The 20,034-nt window shown below is 39.3% G+C and overlaps 1 protein-coding gene across 3 annotated transcripts in view; it reads right to left on the bottom strand.

Moving 5' to 3' along the window:
* Window positions 1-20,034, bottom strand: part of zcchc14 (zinc finger, CCHC domain containing 14) — a 46,918-nt gene that overhangs the window by 22,380 nt on the left and 4,504 nt on the right. For all 3 annotated transcript variants that reach the window (XR_004657582.1, XM_034878828.1, XM_034878827.1), the window contains exons 2-3: window positions 18,131-18,352; window positions 2,645-2,849 (exon numbers count right to left, since the gene is read on the bottom strand). Coding sequence is in view for 2 of the 3 variants with exons in the window: in XM_034878828.1 (XP_034734719.1) it covers window positions 2,645-2,849; window positions 18,131-18,352 (427 nt within the window). In the remaining variant the exon portion in view is untranslated. The remainder of the gene's footprint in view (window positions 1-2,644; window positions 2,850-18,130; window positions 18,353-20,034) is intronic.

Below are 20,034 nucleotides of genomic sequence, written 5' to 3' on the forward strand. Positions count from 1 at the left end.
GCACATACACACACACACACACACACACACACACACACACACACACACACACACACACACACTTTATGAAGTACAGGATTGGGTGTGAATGGCGTGATCATAAGACAGGTTTCCATTATCTTCTAAAGAGATAATACTGTATGTTGATAATTATCCCTCACATTACCTATGTGTCTTTATTACTTTACAACTACAGTTTAAATGTGTGTGTGCCAGAACTCCAGGTTGTAAAACCAACACACGAGGTGTGGCTCATTCTGCCCGGCCTGACGGAGCAAAAACTGTAACACACAGGGAAACGTTATGACATGCCATATAAACTTTATTGTGTGCCTGTGAGTTTGTACGCGTCTATGCATTGTTCTTTATGTGTTTGTGCATGCTGAATATAACTGTGTATGTGTGTGTGTGTATCTGATTTATGCTGGTGACAGCTATGTTGTGTGACCATGAGGTAGTGAGATAGTTAAGTACTGTGTTACAAACAGAGGCAGGGGGCCAAGACAATAACAGACTGGCCCAAAGAGCTTCGCCCTAACTAAAACCACATACCGTCCACTCTGAGACACCAGCTGGCCACTGACTGATTGATTAAAAATAAGTGATATAGTAATATATCCAAGGTGTTTAATGGTCTTTTAAACCAGTAATTCAGTGTGAGTGTGATTTAGAATGTAGAACAAGGCACTTTTGTCAAAATATGTTTAGTATAGCAAAGTTAAATAGCAAAATCCTGTGCTACACCCACGAAAGGTATTTTCACTTTGTCTAATAAGAGAAATTTCCCTCATTGTCGTGGTAGTTTTCCTGGTCTTTTTAGTGTGAGACAATTCACAACTTTGTCAATTCTTATAGAACCTTCTTTAGGTCAGACAGTTCCATCAAGTGTTGTGGATACTATTGTGTTTGTGCATCATTAGTCTGATGACGATGTTATGTACGATTCATGAATGTACAATAGCAACAGCAGGCTAATTCACGAGGGTGCTATTTTATGTGTGAGCTGATATTGCAAATTTGTTCATGTGTGCTGCAAGAGTTATGTTTCTGTTTACTGAATGTGTTATTCAGAGCAAATATAAGTGAGAATGTCAGTAATGATGGTATATTAGGTTATTACGGTTACTCTGTTAGAGGTAAACGTTCACAGATCACGGAGATCTGATTGAGTCTAGACTTTACGGCACCATAGTTTAGTGAAAGTAGGTCAAGTTTTATTGTACCAGAGGCAACATGTAATACTGTCGATTTATAGAGGCCATTTAAATGTATGTCTGATCAACTGCCAATTTAGGGGACATCGTCCAACTCTAGTAGGCTAACTATTCCCTCGTTTTCCCTTCGCCACAATTTGCAACTATTTGAAAAAATACTGTCTCTTTTTCCTTACGTCGCCCTCAAGTTTTTACTGCTAACACCGGGGATATATTGCCACATTTTTGAACCTATGTCACAGACTAGAGCAAACCAGTCCACCCATCACAGTGGCTGGTATACAAGGCAAAGTCACCGGCCACTTTGAAAAATTGGCCATTGGCTGGTGGTAGGTGCTAATTTCCCACCCTGTTGTGAAAGCATCAAACATGCATTTTAGATAAGTATATCCAGTTGTTCCTTGCCCCCGTTTGTACAGGTTTTCTACCTTTTGCAATTGTTTGCAAATTGCAAAAAAAGACACTAGATAATTATGACTAAGATACAACTGTTTTCCATTAATTAATACCTTTTTATTGACAGTGAATCAGTGTGTAATATGCTTCGATCAAGGTTATAAACCCACAGATACCTATCATCTAACTTTGCCTCTTTTAGCTCCTTGTTTTGATTTTGCAGCCCATTTATTAACCCCACTTAAATTGATTCGCAACAGGAAGTTCTAACAAACTACAAGCTACAGACTTGCATTTAGCAGCTAAAGATCCATTTCTCTAAGGAGCTGGTGGCGAGCAGAAATGGAGAGTGAAATTCAGTCTTAATCGACAGAAACACAACTCCAAATGCTAATGTTGCTCCATGTCTGCTGGTTGGACACATATACTAATTGTCTGATAACATGTTAGCTCTAAGAACTTTAAAGTTCCCTGCTCAATATTCTAATAAAATAACATATTAACCATTGGAAAAATGTATGTGTAATTAATTTAATTTCAAATCACACCCACACACACACACACACACACACACACTCACACACACACACCCACACACACACACACACCTCAGGGCAGCATTCTTTAAGCTTAACTGTAGAGTGTAGATGTGCCAGCATGCCAAATCTTGTTCAACTGGGCTTGAGTGGGAGTAGACGTAAGTCAGACAGAGAGACAATGAGACAGGGGTATTGGACTGGGGGTGGAAATGGGACTGCGGAGGGCACAAAAATATGCTAGAATGAATAGCTGTGGATGCAGGAAGGAGCCGATAGAGAATGCCTTTCTACAGGGCCCAAGATTTTGTGCAACGCCCCTGCATTGAAATGATAAAAAGTAAAAAGTAACAGAAGACAACATGGCAGTAGAGAATATTTCCACCACAGAGGCCCATACGTACTGAGGATTATCATAAGTGTTCTTCTTGGAGTGACACTACTATTTACAAATGTAACGGGAATAAAAAACTATAGCTTTTGTAATGGCTGCTTCACCTTTTCCGGCTTTCCCCTGGTGGTTTTTGGTTGGTGCTGCTGCATCCAGGCCCTGTCCAGCAGGTAGAGGAGGTGGCAGTGGTGGAGGGGTAGGAAGAGGAGGGGGATGGAGGTCCGGCTGTGGAGGGTGAAGCTCCCGGCTGACAGCTTGGTCTTGTCGTCCCGCAGTGAGCCCTGAACCTGCTCTGGCCTCTTTGGTCTGGCTCTGGAGTGCAGGGGTGAGCGGTCATCCAGTAAAAGAGAGGTTAAAACCACAGAGCTCAGGGGTCAGGGATAACTAGATACTAGGGCTGCACCATCTGAGGAAAATATGTGTAGTTAGTTCTGCTTTTCTGCTGCTTTCAGTGTTAAATACATTAAATTGCTTGTTGAATTTGAAACAAATTAAAGGAAATAATGATTTTATTAATCAAACTGAACATTGAATTGAATATTAAAAGGCACCACTACAAAAGAATGACAGTTGCATTTCAAAGTGCAGTTTTCTGTTGATCATTTTTGCGATATGTTGCAGGCTTTCACAATGTATTTATTGCGCCAGTTGATATTGCGATAGTCTCGCAATTCTTTAAACCAATCACAATATTCATGGGCGGGGCTAAGTGCAGAGCAGAGCCATGGTGCCTCTGCAAAATAGCCTAAGGAAGGAACTTGTTTTGGTAAACCGTGTATGTTCAAAGGTTGTGCAAGAGAAAACTCAGATTGGACAGATAGTCTAGCTAGCTGCAGTGTTTCCTCTATGTTGATTCTGTAATGGCAATCATGGAAAAAGTTCTGCTGCCACGGTGTGAGAAATAGGGCAGACGCAGAATGTAATCGCGATTTCCTTTCAAATTATCCTGCTGCAACTTAACAACATATAGAACTATTCAGAGTTTATCAGGCATGTCCAGTTTAACTCCACATACTGTTGTGTTGGTGTGTGCAGTTTATTACCAAAACGTTTGCTTTCTTCCGAGTCAACGATTAAACAAACAGCTCCACCAAAAACGTCACCGCGGTGGGTCCGTTCTAATTGGACAACGTTCAATTCGTCAAGTCTGTTAGCTCATCATCCTGATTTCAAACATTGAAATGGTAAGTGAGTCAGTGTAGTATTATATAAATTGGAAATGGTCTATAGATGTAGTCATTTGGGTTTTGGTTTTTCTATGAAGAATTTCTTGTAAAATTGGTTGTTGTTCGGACAAACCTGCCCCCATTGCTTAAAAAAATTCTAAAGGAAACACTGTAGCTGTCTGGATTCACCCTGCAGAGATCTGAGGAGCGGTTAACCATAGTCGTCTGAAATCAAATGGAGTTTAAAACATGATGTTATTGGCAAAGGACAAACACACACACAGTGACATAATTTGTATACATTTAATGAAATACAGTGCACAGTACAAACTAAGTGCAAAACAGTGCACATTGAAAACTACTGTTTCTGTTTCTTGGCAGCTTCTTGGGAGTTTTTTCCGCTTGTTCTCTGCCCTGTACCTCCAATTTGAGAGTTTGGCGTTCAGTACAAGCAATGGGTTGATAAGGGCTGTCCTCTGATGGTCTGCATGGCCTTCAGCTGGTACGTCACAACTTCGTAGGCCTCGTCGGTCTTAGGCTTCTTGTTTTGGCCTGTATGATGTTGGCCATCAGCCTAAACAAAGACCCTACTTGAGGGCCATAAAAAGGGCATAAAGCAAAGTGTTGTATCTTGAAGTGTTGGGTACCTTGATGTTTGTCTTACTGCCTTCCACCTCAGGTTAACTCTTGTGTCATCCATCATTGGTGGCAACACCATGCCACTTGCATTTCTAAGATGAGAAACAATATGTTTATTTTGCACACAGAAAGTAAACATTTTCAAGCCCCCTACATTCTGTAAAATAGATTTTCACCTAAGTCTTACTGTGATATCCTTTGTTTTAATAGTATGAGTTAATGTTAAGCTGATGATTATAAGGCACAAGGACTTAATGGGCCCTATTTTTCACCAGGCACAGCGCGTCGTAAAGGCTGAAGCAAATGTCTTTGCTGTTTTAAGATTGACGCAGTTGTTAATTTCACGTCTGACAACCTTGTTGTTTAATAGCAAATGCACCTGCGCCCATGGCTGTGCTGGTCTACAGGGAGGTGTGGTCAGGTGAAATCTTGGAGTATTGCTATCTTGCAGCAGCAGAAAGTGATTGCTCCATTGACAAACAAAAAACCTGGTTTAAAGTCAATATTTCAGTATTTAAATGTTTGTATAGTCAATATTCACAGTATTTCATTGAATTTTAACAGCGCATTAGTAAAATGCACCGTGCGCACACTATGCTTATTACACAAACACAGGGAAGCACAGCAGAACACACACGCAAAAGATTAAAAATAAATCAAAGCAAATCCGCCATCATGATAGCAATGCAACAAGGTACAAAGGCGCCTGACTTTTAATTGAATTTAATTCAGTTTCATCTATATATCACAACAACAGTTACCTCATTGCGCTTTTCATAATAGAGAAGGTCTAGGCCGTACTCTGTGATGTTATTTAAAGAAACCCAACAATTCCCACCAACAGAGGCAAGGAAAAACTTCCTTTCTTTTAAAACAATATGTCACTTCCAGTTCTACTCATACATATACATATGTATACGTAGAATATACATAATACAAAAAATATACTGTATTTAAAACAACTTCACAGTAATAGAGACCATCCCTGAAGCAAATGTTTCTAAGTTGGCTTCTTTGAATGTTAACGTAGTGCTGGTTACCATTTAGCATAGCTAGCTTCTAGCTAAGCAATAACAAACCTGGCTTGCAGGGTTTAACATTACTGTGCTAGCCCAGAATCATTTACAGTCATGGCACCATGACAAAACAATTATGACAATGGATCACTTGATTACATTTAAGTAGACTTGCATATAAAAAGGAAAGACAATATTGGCTTTGCCTACCTGAATCATCCGTGTTGTCAACTGAAGCTGTTCACGTGAGGAGATTCTTGGGGACGGTTTACTTTCTTTTCTGTCTTGCTTACTTCACATCTTGGTGTCACGTACAGTACATCACTACAGAATGCATTATACTTGTAAAAACAAAAATAGGAACTCCTCTCTTAACATCTATTTTGACCCGATGTCAGCTTCAGCTAAGAAAGAAATAGTTCGCCCCACATGTCCAAAATTCTTAGAACACATCAGATAACCTTCCTCAACGATTGCAGGCTCTTTGGTGGAGCTTTGCTTGGAATAAAGTTCCATCGCGACAATTCACATCGTGAATGGACTACTTGCTGAGGGACATGTAGACATGAATTAGAGCCACAAAAAACGTTGACAGCAGTGAGCGGTCATAGACCACAACAGTCCCGGAAGTAAGAATACAATACAATTTCTTCATTGACAATTGGAGTATAAGCCATAAAATCCTAACCATCGATGGTAGACTTAAAACCAGCTATGACTTGGCGATCGTATAAGATCATATAGACGCCAAAGTTTATGGGGCACCAACCTTGTTTTGAGATAAATGTCTTTTATTTGCAATGTCTTGGAAAAGTACTTCACTACCCAAAATCCTGAACAATCCAATTTATATCATTCAGTCAGTTTGCGCGGTTATGAAAATATCTACACAGTCTTGTACCTTTGACTTTTTGGGGATTCCCTGTTCGTTTTCTTCACTCAAAATTATATGTTGTATGCCTATGAATCATGTCGTAGCTGGTTAGTCGAAGGCATGGTCTAAAACTGTTTATCGCACCGTTGTGACAAAAAGAGAGCTGAGCCAGAAGGCAAAGTTCTCGATCTACCGGGCAATTTTCGTTCCTACCCTCACCTATGGTCATGAAGGCTGGGTCATGACCGAAAGACCGAGATCCAGGGTACAAGCGGCCGAAATGTGTTTCCTCAGGAGGGTGGCTGGCGTCTCCCTTAGAGATAGGGTGAGAAGCTCAGTCATCCGAGAGGAGCTCGGAGTAGAGCCGCTGCTCCTTCGCGTCGAAAGGAGCCAGTTGAGGTGGTTCGGGCATCTGGTAAGAATGCCTCCTGGGCGCCTCCCTAGGGAGGTGTTCCAGGCACGTCCAGCTGGGAGGAGGCCTCGGGGAAGACCCAGGACTAGGTGGAGAGATTATATCTCCAACCTGGCCTGGGAACGCCTGCAAATGGGTCAAGTGCAGTAAAGCACAATAGTGAATTCTGCAATGTGACCAGATGGAAACAGTCTCACACAGTTTCCCCCTTCTGTCAACAAGTTGTACTCACAGTCCCACATTGCCACACAAACACACACAAGGCAACATTCTGTATATTTATACAATGCTGAAGCTCTGCTGTCATTGCTTGAACGAACTCACACACTACGCAACACTCTTTCCAGGGCTGGAACGGTGCTAAGACAAAGTGAGGAGAAAGATCTGGCAGCGCAAGCAAACCAATATTTAACCAGGCTCGTCGACTGAGAGGCCATTCTTATTTACAGTATGACCAACGCCCTCGAGGAGCAGTTGTAGGGAGAAAGAATTGACATCCCTTTACTGTAGGACAAACTGCTGCTCTGATTAAAATTGGGATTGACATGCTTTGCTCAACAACATTTAGAAAACTGATCCCAGATCCCCTGCCAAACATTTCTAATGTCCATAGACTAAGTAAAACATACCATGGAACAACAAAATGGAGACAGGCAACAAATGTTAAGTGTGTTTGTATAAGGGTGGATCTTTCTTTTAAGGTATTTATTAGTAAGTTGTTTTTTTTGTTTTTTAAACAGTTCTAATCAATATTTTAATATTAACAAAAAAAAACGAAATGGTAATGTATAAAGGAAAAGGGGTCGCGCATAGTGACAAACCCAAAGAGCATTATCACCTAACTCTGCAGAGACCATTAGCAACTAGCTGATGAACATAGTGTGGAATTTAGCAGCTGAAAAGCCTAATGTTTTCCTTAGGAATTGGAAGAGATTACATACAGAGCTAGAGTAAAAAGTGGACTTACTTTTATCAGATGGATCCAAATGAAATGTTGCTATGTGTCTGTTGCAAGGCCGTTTTTAGCTTTGAGGGCTCGTATTTTGTCAATCTACGATGGGGGGGATTCAAACCTTTAAAATATTGGTGTAGAGGTATTGATCTGTAACATGTTAGGAAGAAAACAGGGTAGATTCAAATAAACCTCTCTCAAATTCAAATTAAACATCTCAGGAAAAAGATCTCAAAAAAAAAAGTAGAACAGAGAAAGCTACTTGAAAATGAAAATAAAAAGATTGGGGCATTGCCCAAAATGGAAAAAAATAAAGAAGGGTTTTTACTTAGAAGAAAAAGTTAAATTAAATACTGCAGGACCATTCTGTTTCTGTGCTTGTGGACTGTAATCACAGTATGATGTTTGAGGCTATTTCACAAGATCAACAGTAAACGAAAATATGGAGGAGTTAAAACTGATGCACCAGCTGTTCTTGGTCAGGAGATGATAAAGAACCTGCTGGCTGTGCTGGGTCTGAAGCCACAAAGTATTTAAGAATGGAAACTGCAAAGACAAAGCTCTTTAGTTTACCAAGCAAAATTGATCCTAAACCAACATGGGTGGCTGTGGCTCAGTGGTAGAGTTGTGGCCTGCCAATTGGAAGGTTGGGGGTTCAATCCCTCGGCCTGTAGTCCCATGTTAAAGGCATGACACTGAACCCTCAGATGCTCCCGATGCTGTGCATCAAGATGCTGTAAATAATTGTTTATCTGGTGAGCAGATGGCTCTTTGAGTACTGACTGAGAGTAGAATAGTGCTATATAAGAAAAGTTCATGCATTAATATGAAATCTTTATTAACCCTCATGTTGTAATTACCCAAAATAACATGATGGATCAAAATAACGATGATGGATCCCACCCAATGCAAGTACAATCTCTACTTGATTCCTTTTGGGGTGTCTTATTCAATGTCATTTCATTTGAAAAACAACAGAAGTGGTTTTGAAATAGTATTAGTAAAAGTTGACACATTCCTATGTGTCCATATTCCTATGATTATCCATCAACATCCATTCCTTTAGTTTTAGTCTAAATAATTCCTAATTTCAGTTTTTTTAACTCATATATTTTAACTCATGTATAATTTCCTTAAAAAAGGTTTATTGACCATAAATTCCAAAAGTAACTGGAAAACTAAAGTTAATAAGTTAGTGTTACGTAGTGTTAAACGTTAAAAAAAAAGTGACAAACATTGAAAAAAAGGAGAAAAATGTAATAAAAAGTTAAAAACATCGGTTTAAAAAGCGTCAACAAAAGTGTTGATTTTGACGGGAACACAACACAGTGATCAGTTTTATTTCTAAAGCACTTAGGCCTATAAAAAGACAACACACTAAAGTATTGTTACTGTGGAAAATATTTAACAGCAAAAGAGAAAACTGAGAAGTGAAACCCACCGGCTACGATACTTGCCCACCAACAAACCCTCGTTCCCTAAGTGTAATGTGCTGCCACCAAAAGGCTCTGCAGCCTTCCATAATCTCAAACGGGTGTCACTTCAGTCAATGTGTCCAACAGCACAGTCTACTCACATGGCTATTTTATTTTAGCCTTTTCATAAAGTAATCACTGTTGAAAGCTGTGTTTATTTGCAGATGGATCAGCTTCTTACAGCTGAGAGAATCCGGCTACCATTGAAAAAGATTGACTTCTGGTAACATTGAAGCTCAAGTCGGCTGCGGCGCGTATGTACAATTACTCCACCTCAAAGCTAATACTGTAAACAATTTGTCATGACAATGCACTGTTTATATGTTTAATTGCAGATCATCTGTTAGATGCAAACAAAACAGTAAATTCAAAGAAACTATACTTATGTGGTTAATATTATATAGTATCTCTTTAGATAATCACTTTAATGGGATTTATGAAAGGGAAAGAAGGGTCAAGGTCTAATCAGACATTTACTGTATCTTACAATGTAGTGGACGGTATGCTCTGTATAATGTATGGAACACCGGCTGAATGGACCAGTCCCGGTATTCATTTAAAGTTACTATACTTATTGGCATGCATTGTTATGTTTAAAACATTCTGTTTGTAGATGCAATATGTACTGCAGTATGACACATGCGCAATACTTGTCATTCAGTTTAACAGAAAACCAACTGAAATGTGTGTACGATATGCATACTATATGTGTTAGCAAGTTATGACTACAAGATCATGTAAGCTTACAGGTTATCATTGATAAGTAGCTAATGAATAAGACTGGGTCAATATACTTTTGTCCCAATTCCAATCTTGCACAATACACGAGCAAAACCCAACATGGGCTATTGCCTGCAATCACTCAAACACACACTCGCACAGCATGGGCCGATGGATCTGAAAACAATTAAGTGTGCTACTGCCACATCCGCATGTTACTTGCTCAACCTGCCAACTCTCTGCTCTGTCTGCTGACTGTTAGAGAGGGGAAGGGGAGTCTGACTCTGTCACACTGCATGTGCTTGAAGTAAAAACAGCAATCAACGAGAGCAACATGAATCTGCGGGAAAGATTACAAGTAAGAAGCAGAAAAACACATTTCAGAAACGTGCCAGATAAGTGGACAGCATGTGCACAATACAAAATAAAAAATAAAAAATGTGCTGACAGCAACTCCTCCTCCCTCTCCTATAAAAGTCAGCTTGACTCTGCTGTTAATTCACTGCCACTGCTTTTATAGATATATAAAGCACTCATATGATAGGGTGATTATGCAGGTTTGTACAGGCCCAACCGATGTGGCCGGTGTACTGTATGTGTTGTTTATACTGTACCACTGCACTGTTGCTGAGATCCTGATGGAGAAAATCTTATTCAATTCTTTTTCCTCTGAAGTGACTCAGCATCCAGCTGCTTTGTGTTAAAATAAACTCATTCAAGGTGACTTCAAATCCTGGAGGAAGAACAGACTGCACTGGCTGGTCTGTCATATGTCCAGTGATGGAAACTATCTAGTACATTTACTCAAATGTACATTGTACATTAGTACATTTACTCAAATGTACTTAAATAAAATTTTGAATTACTTGGGCTTTAATTTAGGTAGTGTGTTACTTTAAACATTTACTCAACTATACTTAGTGAATTTATTCTACTACATTTATCTAACAGTTGTATTGCTTTGTAGATTACTGACCCTCACAAACAAAACATATGAGCTCATCAAACATTATGCAATAACCTAATAGTAAATAGAGTAGTTAAAAATGTCCGCTCCACCATGAGATACACATTAAAATACTGCTAGATAAAAACATAAGTCCCTTTTAGAAGAGGAAATAACACATGCTTTAACTAATGTACAACTCAGACACAATAAAACAAAATGCAAAACCCACTCAATTCAGTGAACATCATGGTTTTAAAATGAGTCTTGCTTTAATGCATAATTTATAATAATTATAATAATAACAGGTTTTACGTTCAAAGTTAAATCTCGCAGGCAGGACTATTAACTGACATTCTGGTATTGCTACTTTACTTAAAACTCCATTAACTGATGTTTTGACCACTCGGGGGCAGTGGAAGAAGTTGCAAACACAACACTGACACAATTACTTTATAAATTGGTTTTAGTACACGCGTTAGCAAACAATTGCCTGTACACACACCATGAATGGTGGAACGAAATCCCCAGTGACACCAAAGTCTACACATCTTCAGCAGCAGGCTAAAAACAAACAACAAACACTCTTCCGACTGCACATTGGCTAAGAAGAAAATGGTTGTAAAAATAAAAAATTGCATTTACATGTTGCACTCATAGTTCATGTGGCACTTTGTTGTTTGGGTTACTGTAACTTTAACTGTACTGTACTAATGTACTTCTTTTATGTGATTCCTGCTGTTCCAAGTTTGTACCTTCATGGTTGAATGCATGTATTGAAAGTTGCTTATAAATGTCAGGTAAATGAAATGTAATGGGTAAAGAGAACTGGATCCAGTGTTGGAGGCAGGGCCCTGTTTGTTCCTTTGAAAGTTACTCAGTGGCACGAGAAGTCAGAAAGTTCAACCGCCACGCATAAATTTACCTGGATCTTCAGCACTAGGGGACACATAGAGCAGGCGCGCTAGAAACTTCGGGTTTAGATCTTTGCTTACTTGCTTAGGGATTAAATAACTTAATCCTGGAGCTCTTCTAGTCTTTTCCAAATGTTACCATACCAAATAGATCAAATATTCACAGTGAAACAAGTTATTTCAAGGGGGTTGTGACGCTCAAAAGAAATGTATCCACTGATTTCGAGATGTCTCTTCTTTGTAAGTCTATGTGAAAAAGTATTTTTGGGTCACATGGCATCACTTGAAGGTCCCCGAAGTTGTAATTTAACGGTTAGGCCCCTTTGTCAAATTAGCTTCAAAGCCCAGAGGTCTTCCTCAGTGCTTGACTCAGAAACATTAGAATGAATTTGTACATTAACTGTGTTCCTAAACACCTGAAAAAGTCCAGGACTCAAATATCTGTGCAGAAGGTTTGTGTGCCATTTGGTGCTGGGCATGTTTGCGGTGGGTTTATGGAGGCTTTTTTCATTTAAACAAAAGCTGCATCTGCAAATAACGCTGGGGAGAAAAGTAAAGCGGGACATAAAGCCAAGATGCTAAAGTGCTCTGCAGAGCAGAGAGGAACTGCAGGGAAATATAAAAATAGTGATTAGAGCAGCTTTAAAGAGCCTTGAGTTATGGACAAATATAAGGATAAAATCTATCTGGAAAAACAAATACACTGGAAATTGTTGCCTTTCTCCATTTTGGCCAATGTAAATTCTGCTACAGTAGAGATACACACGGTTACAGCCTTGAGTGCAAGCTATTATGTCACATACAGTATATATCAACAATAGGTGACAGTAGGCATGGGTAAAAGCTGCTCTACTGTAGATCATGCAAGCGACTGCTCTGGCTTACAATGGAACCCTGTCAAACCCTTCAGAGCACTGAGGGAAGGAAAGAGAGCCACAGAGAGAGAGAGAGAGAGAGAGCATTTATAACTTCCTGGGGATTCACTGGAGACACACACATGCACACTCTCACAGACACATGCACACACACACACCACAGAGGGTTGATTTCAGCATAGAGAAATGTGCTGACCTGCACTAAGCAAGAGCCAAGGGCAACAAAACACTAAATACAAACCCTCCTCACTGAGCTGGGTACTTTCCCTTCACTGCTCACACATGTTTAAACAGTGTGGCAGCATGCTTCTGTGTGTACTGTAGGTCTATGTGTGTGTGAAAGAGAAAAACGTAATACTCAACATTATACTTCTTTATTTTCCCATATCTCTTGACCTTACTTGCATTGATAAGAGTATCAGTTTCTCTTCCACCTTTCTGAGTCCTGATTCATGTTTTAATAATCCCTAATCAACTCTCTGCAATATAATCTCAGATGTTACTGGAACAGAGGGTTAATGAGCTTCTGCCAGTTTGCTGCATCATTGGGAAATCCCCATCTCTCCCTCCCTCTATGATCTCCACCTTTCATTACAACACATCCAGACAGAGGGACCACATTTAGCTGAAATGTTATTTTTATTTAGCATGTATTAATGTAGCATATTTTTTCCTTCCTGTTCTCTTTTATCATCAATATTTGAATATTTTATGGGGGACCACGGGTTGTAATTGTTTACAAGAGGAGTACATGTCAAAACATTTCTAAACATTAATCACAAGGTTTGGCTCGTCAGCAGAAAGAAGGTTGATGGTTCAAACTCCACGTCAAGCTCCATTTGTTCATGGATCTTTAAAGTTTTTTAGGCCAAGGACCACTGGGCTGAAATACCCCTACTAAATGTACAAATTTACTACATGTACAAATGTATAGATCATATTTTAAAATTAAACATACATGTGGCACAGTGAATCATTAAGCTTAACTGTATTTGTAGACATTGTTGTATCATTGTTGTGTAAATACTACTACTACTAATAATAATAATAATAAAAAATCACAAACAATCAGATTTATCTTTGCTATGTATATTGGATTCATGTTTATGTACAGTAAATAGAAATACTTTCACTTTTGGAAGAAAGAAATCACTTTAAAAATATGAATCAAACTATAATTTGGTGGCTCCACTTGTGGTCGAGGACCCCCTATTGAATATCTCTGCCCTAGTTTAAAGGTCCCATATTGTGAAAAGTAAGAAGTCCCTGTCTTTTGTATCATATAGCAGGTTGAGTTGCTATAAATATAAATACTGTGACACTATCATGACACTCAATCCACAGAGAAATGCACACAGCCAGTAGTCACAAACTGTGCCTTTAAACGAGCCGTCGGGTCTTCTGTGAGATTGTGATGTCACAGCTACACTAGAAAGTGCCATTACTATGCCGTTACCGTCATTCCCCGGGTGAAATGACGTTGCAGAGACTCACAGAACACAGATGCAAAAGACCTGGAAACGCTGACCAATCAGAATAGACTGGGCTTTTTGAGATGGACTCTAAAACGGAGCGTTTCAGACAGAGGGAGAACAAAAACGTTATATATATTGTTTTTTACATTAAAGCATGTAAACATGTTCTCAAAATACATGCATGAACATAAAAATGAACATGCTATGGGACCTTTAAGATTAGTCATTAGACTTGTCATAAATGCTAAAAAGTCTAGGGATTCACTCTAATTCGTTTGATGCAACAGCGCTTCAGTCTGATGCCAGTTGACGGGATTTCGCCCCAAGTTAAGGACATTAATTAGCAAGGGTGGGCAAGAAAAATCTATTCATGTACAGTATGTATCATAATTTATTTTGTGTGACCATTTTTAAAATAGATTCTTTTCGCAAGAATCAATATTTTGTATGCATTGTTTTTACCAATGATTCGCCTAAATATATTCACAGTTTAGAGGGTACCGCCGACGGCAGCTTTATCTTATCTGTTTTCCAACGGACCAAAAGCGGAAAAGCACGTTATGAACTTCTTTATAAATGAAATAAACGTACTGACATGTAATGTGCATTCTTTTCAGAAAACACTTGTCAACATAGCATATTGTCTCTAGAAGTGTATTAATCAACTTCTGTTTTTGTTAAAAGAGTTTAAAAAAAAGCTTACTACTTCTAGAATCACAACAATTGAAAATCACAATAAAAATCAAATCGGCATCCAATTTATCATGAAACAATCGAATCGAGATAAAAGGGTGCCGTCCTAGCCTGATTAGCTACGTAGCTATGATAACCAGCCAGCTTACATTATCTTTTAGTCTACTTAACTTGCTAACACATGTAGTTTGGATGAAAGCTAATCATCAGCATTGTCCTTGAATTATGTTGACTGATTGGCCAAATGACTCATGTATGGATGTGCAGCAGCATAAAGTGCTGGTTGAGGTGGAATGTAAATAATATGCTCTGAGCCAATCACATCCCTGGTCTCGCTCTAAAACAGCTAAGTCCTTTACAGAGGTGGAAAGTGTTGAAATACATTTACTCACGTTACTGTATTGAGTAGTCTTGTCGTGTACTTTGTATTTTTCAAGTAGCTTTAAAAATATGTGTTTTATAATAGACTTTTACGTTTTGAGTCACTACATTACAAATCCCATCCATTACTAAGTAAAAACAAAACAAAAAAGAAATTTAAAAAATAATTGCACCCAGAACCACTACAGCAGCCATCGTCAAATGCATTCTGATATTTAGCATTTACAGCAAGTAACATTACACAGGTACAGCAAAAAAAAGAACTACTGTATTTGCATTCTATTCACATGGGATTCTGTACAGCGATGCCCGCGCTCCACACACACACAGTGGGTGTGTGTGCATTAAAACACGCTACCTGACTGGGTATAATTTAAAGAAGATTACCAATGGCCGGCGGGGCAGATGAACTCACGCTGGTGTCGTTACTGTAACTAAGTAGGCTACAGTAACACCTTCATGAGTAAAAAGTCAATACTTATCAATGCACTCACCTGTATAGACAAGCATAAACATGTCGAAAGTGATATTTTAATCTGCTCTGTCTGCTCAGTCCACTGTCAACCACAGGTGTGTTTTACACAAACACAACTCTACACTACTACTAATTTTTACAAACAAGCTAAAACACCAGATATCGGTTTGTAGTCTAACTAACATGAAGAAACAAACCATCTCAAACCATCCTCTCTGCTGGAGTGGTAAATCTATGGATGCATTATAAGACCAAAACAGATGCATGTGACTACTTAATATGCACTTGAATGACGCAATGTTATGTTTGCCTTCTTCATTCTTGATCATGATGCTGGTTGTATTATTTTGCAACAGCATTGTTTCGTAATGAGGCATACAGCATGAATTCATACCCTGCTTGTCAGTCCATTCATCATTAAAGCTCCCTCCTAGTCTGAGATCTTTTTCTAGTTAAAGAGCCAGTTATCATTACAGAGTTTCCACGTTTTTTAGGAGTTTTTTCACACTAATACATGCAAAACAAATTAGCATTAATTCAGTAAGAAAGTGATCATTTCAAACAAGAATAGGTATGTTAGGTTTGAAATCATTTTAAATCCGGCTCCCAGAGTGTCTGCTCAGAAAAATTCTGGCCCTTGGAAAAATGTAGTTGATGACCCCTGCACTATAGTGACGAATGATCAGCATCTAGGCTGCCCACCTAAAACATTGGCATTGCTAATTTTTGTCTAGCACTAGCAACCCATACGACAACGTATGTTGGACACTGGCTAAATTAATACATTTAACTGTCTCATACAGCTACTTAGGTATGTAGAAGCTAGCTGCTAGTCTGGGCTGTGAACATTTGTCCGATGTATCAGCAGTGTGAATGGTAAAGGGAGAGCTCAGTTTTTCTGGAGAGGATTGTAGCCTAAAATGTCATGTGTGACATGTGTTATGTTGTTGTTACATGTGTATACATGTGTATAAATGTTTATACATTCACATAGAATTTTCTTAAAAACCAAATAGTTTTGGACTTATCTATTTTCACTACATGGGAACCCCCCCGACCCATTTTACATTTAAAAAAAAAATGTAACTAAGTAACTTTTACTTAAAGTACATTTTAAATGAACTACTTATTACTTGTACTTGAGTAATGTTTCATCTAAGTATTGGTACTTTTACTTGAGTACAATATTTTAATACTTTTTCCACCTCTGGTCATTTACAGGGAAGCATCACAGGAGTGACTTTGCAAATTAAAATATGCTTCTTCAGGAAATCCTATTGCTGTCTGGATGGTGCATAGTAACATGAAGTGAACGCACAGCATCACAAATCTGCCGCCAGGGAAAGATGGTGTGGGTATCTACTCAATTTGTAATATGATGATTTATAAATAACCAAAGAATGTTGATGAAACCATTTGTATGACTGCATCAACTCTATTTCAGTCATACTACTACTTTATCTCATAAATCATTAACAAACAAGAAGACAAGAGGCCCTTGTCTATTAAATATACAGGAAGAGGCAAACAGGACTGATGAGTTACTGTAAACCAACATTTCCTGCATCATTTCCGGCATCAACAACATAATACTCGAAAATAACTGAAAAATCTAAGTTGTGTATCTTAACTAATAAATTGTTTCTTCAAAAGTAGATTTTGATTGATTTTTTTTATCTTTCAAAAGCCTGTGTTGATGCTAATTAGAAGTCTTCTTTCCTATAGCTGGCACACGTTAAGTGTTTCACATGAAGGCCTTCTATAAATCAACAAAAATGAATCAATAATGTAGTTTCAATTCCAATATAAAACCGCTAAAATTGCTATCATTACATGAATATAAATTCAAGTACTAAGCTAGCCACAAATTCAAAACTTGCAGAAAGCATTCAGATTGCAGGAATACCGTATTACATGGATGTAACACATCTTTTATGCAGCATATATCTCACTTTTGCATGCACTCCCTACCAGATTGAATTTTAACTGAAGACAATCTGGGCTAACTTTCAGCCAGTTAGCCCAGGCAACAAAATATGAAAAACGCAGGATAACAGGCTTTTCACACGGGGAGCGACACTTTGCTCTCGTAGTTGCATGGCTCTAAGAGGTCTACTATGCTCCTCATGTGATGCGCAACACTCCGCGATTAAACGCCAGGCGATCATTGTGTGCTAACCATGGGTTATTCTGGGCATTCTGTGCACTACTGTATTACTGCCGGTACAACTGAATGAAATTAGCTGACTGTGGTAACAAATACAGTATTCATAATCACAGGTCAGTTTATAACAAATAGTGGCAATCTTAGTCTTTACTAACCACGGATTGTTATTGGTTATAGCTAAAGTTAGCTAAATTAGCATAGTCTAACTTACGGACGTTACCCAATAAATCCAGTCACTTATTCATGAAGCCCCAGCTGCTTAGGCTCCTCACTAGCAGCAGCCTCCAACAGCTGGCCGAGGTGGAGGTGACGAGGAGCCTCCCTTGCCCTAAAAGGCCCCTCTTGAATAATCTCACAAAGAACCCTAGCTCTTTTATTAAACGATGTACATGACCAGCTGTGTTGCTCCCTACCTTGTGCCAGCAGCTGCAGTGTGTGTGGCAGGGGTGGCAAGCAGACAGAGGCAGGTAGGCAGCGCCGGCATTGGGCGGGGAGCAGGGTGCGGGGGGCAGCGAGGCCAGAGGCAGGGACACGCTCTGATGGTGATAGTGGTAATGTGGCTGAGCACAACACGCGGCAGATCGACCCCCGCCAGGGCCCACGGCTTGGGCCTCTCCTCCTCCTCCCCTGCTCACCTGCAACCAAGGGCGTAGGTTTGGTTTCAATTTACACACATTATAACCGTGGTGTCCTCCCCTGTAAAGTGTCAAACACTTTTATTTCCTGCATTCTGGTGAATTTAGTATTCTGTAGTATTCTGGTGAGTTTGTGCCTTTTCCGCATCAATGTATGGTGCAATTGCTTTTTGTAATGTGCCCTGATTTGCCCTGCTATGCCCTACTATGCCCTATTATGCCCTGCTACACCCTGCTATGCCCTGCAGTTCCCTGCTATGCACCGTAGTGCCCAACAGTGCCATGCTGTGCTCTGCTACTCCATGCAGTGCCCTGCTATGTCCTTCTACGCCCTGCAGTGCCCTGCTATGCTCTGCTACTCCATGTATTGCCCTGCTATGTCCTTCTACGCCCTGCAGTGCCCTGCTATTCTCTGCTACGCCCTGCAGGGCCATGCTATGTCCTGCTATGCCCTGCTACACCATGCTACGCCATGAACTACAACTATTATTTTTAATCATCAGAAAGAGCATCTCTGGAAAGCATTTTGGTTAGCATTTGATGATTTTAAATGTTCTAATAAAACAACAGAACTGAGTTAATAATTATGTTCCCTTCATTTCCATAATTCCAAATATCATCACATTTACTCTTGGCTTTACTTTCTCATTGAGTTCAACAGAATCAACTTTTCTTCTTCTTCTGACTCTATTAAAAACCTTTGAAAAGGTTACAAAAAAGAAAATGTTCTGAGTTGGTGGTACCGAGCATAAAGTATTGTTATTACACCAAATAAGGAAATATTCACATGTTGTACAGCCAAGAAAAGATGGAAAAATCTCCAAAAGGCATCAAATGACAGATTAGACATTCGTATGATATGTCACAAACAGTTAGATTTTATTTCCATCATTTACGCTTTCAAAATAACAGAAAACTAAAAAAATTGCATCTGCAAATGTTTAGGTAACCTGCAGAGTTAATACCTTGTACTGCCCCCTTTGGCAAGAATCACAGCTTGGAAATGCTTCTTGTAGCCAGCCAAGAGTCTATAAATTCTTGTTTGAGGTATCTCCGCCCATTCTTCCTTCCAAAAGTCTTCCAGTTCTTTGAGATAGCCGGGCTGTCTGTCAAGCACTGCTCTTTTAAGGGCTATCCATAGATTTTCAATTATGTTGAGGTCAGGAGATTGTGAAGGCCTTGGCAAAACCTTCAGTTTACGCCTCTTGATGTAATCCACTGTGGTCTTGAGGTGTGTTTAGGATCATGATCCATTTGCAGAAGCCATCCTCTCTTTAACTTCAGCTTTTTCACACATGGCATCAAGTTAGCATCCAAAATTTGCTAAAATTTGATTGAATCCCTCTTTCCTTCTACTCGTGAAATGTTCCCTGTGCCAACGGCTGCAATACAACCACAAAGCATGATTGATTCACCCCCACAGTTGGACAGCCAAAAAGTTCTATAATAACCGCATCGGTCCACAGAACTTGTTCCCACATTGCATCTAGTTTGTCTATATTTTCATTTGATAACTTCAAACGCAGATTTTTGTGGTGAGGACGTAGAAGAGGTTTTCTTCTGGTGACTCTTCCATGACGACCATATCTGTACAAGCATCTCTTTATAGTGGAATGGTGTACCACAAGTCCAGTGTCTGACAAGTCTTTCTGGATGGATCGTGCAGTCAAACGTGTGTTTTG

This window comes from Etheostoma cragini, chromosome 8 (assembly GCF_013103735.1).
Source record: "Etheostoma cragini isolate CJK2018 chromosome 8, CSU_Ecrag_1.0, whole genome shotgun sequence".
NCBI lineage: Eukaryota > Metazoa > Chordata > Actinopteri > Perciformes > Percidae > Etheostoma > Etheostoma cragini.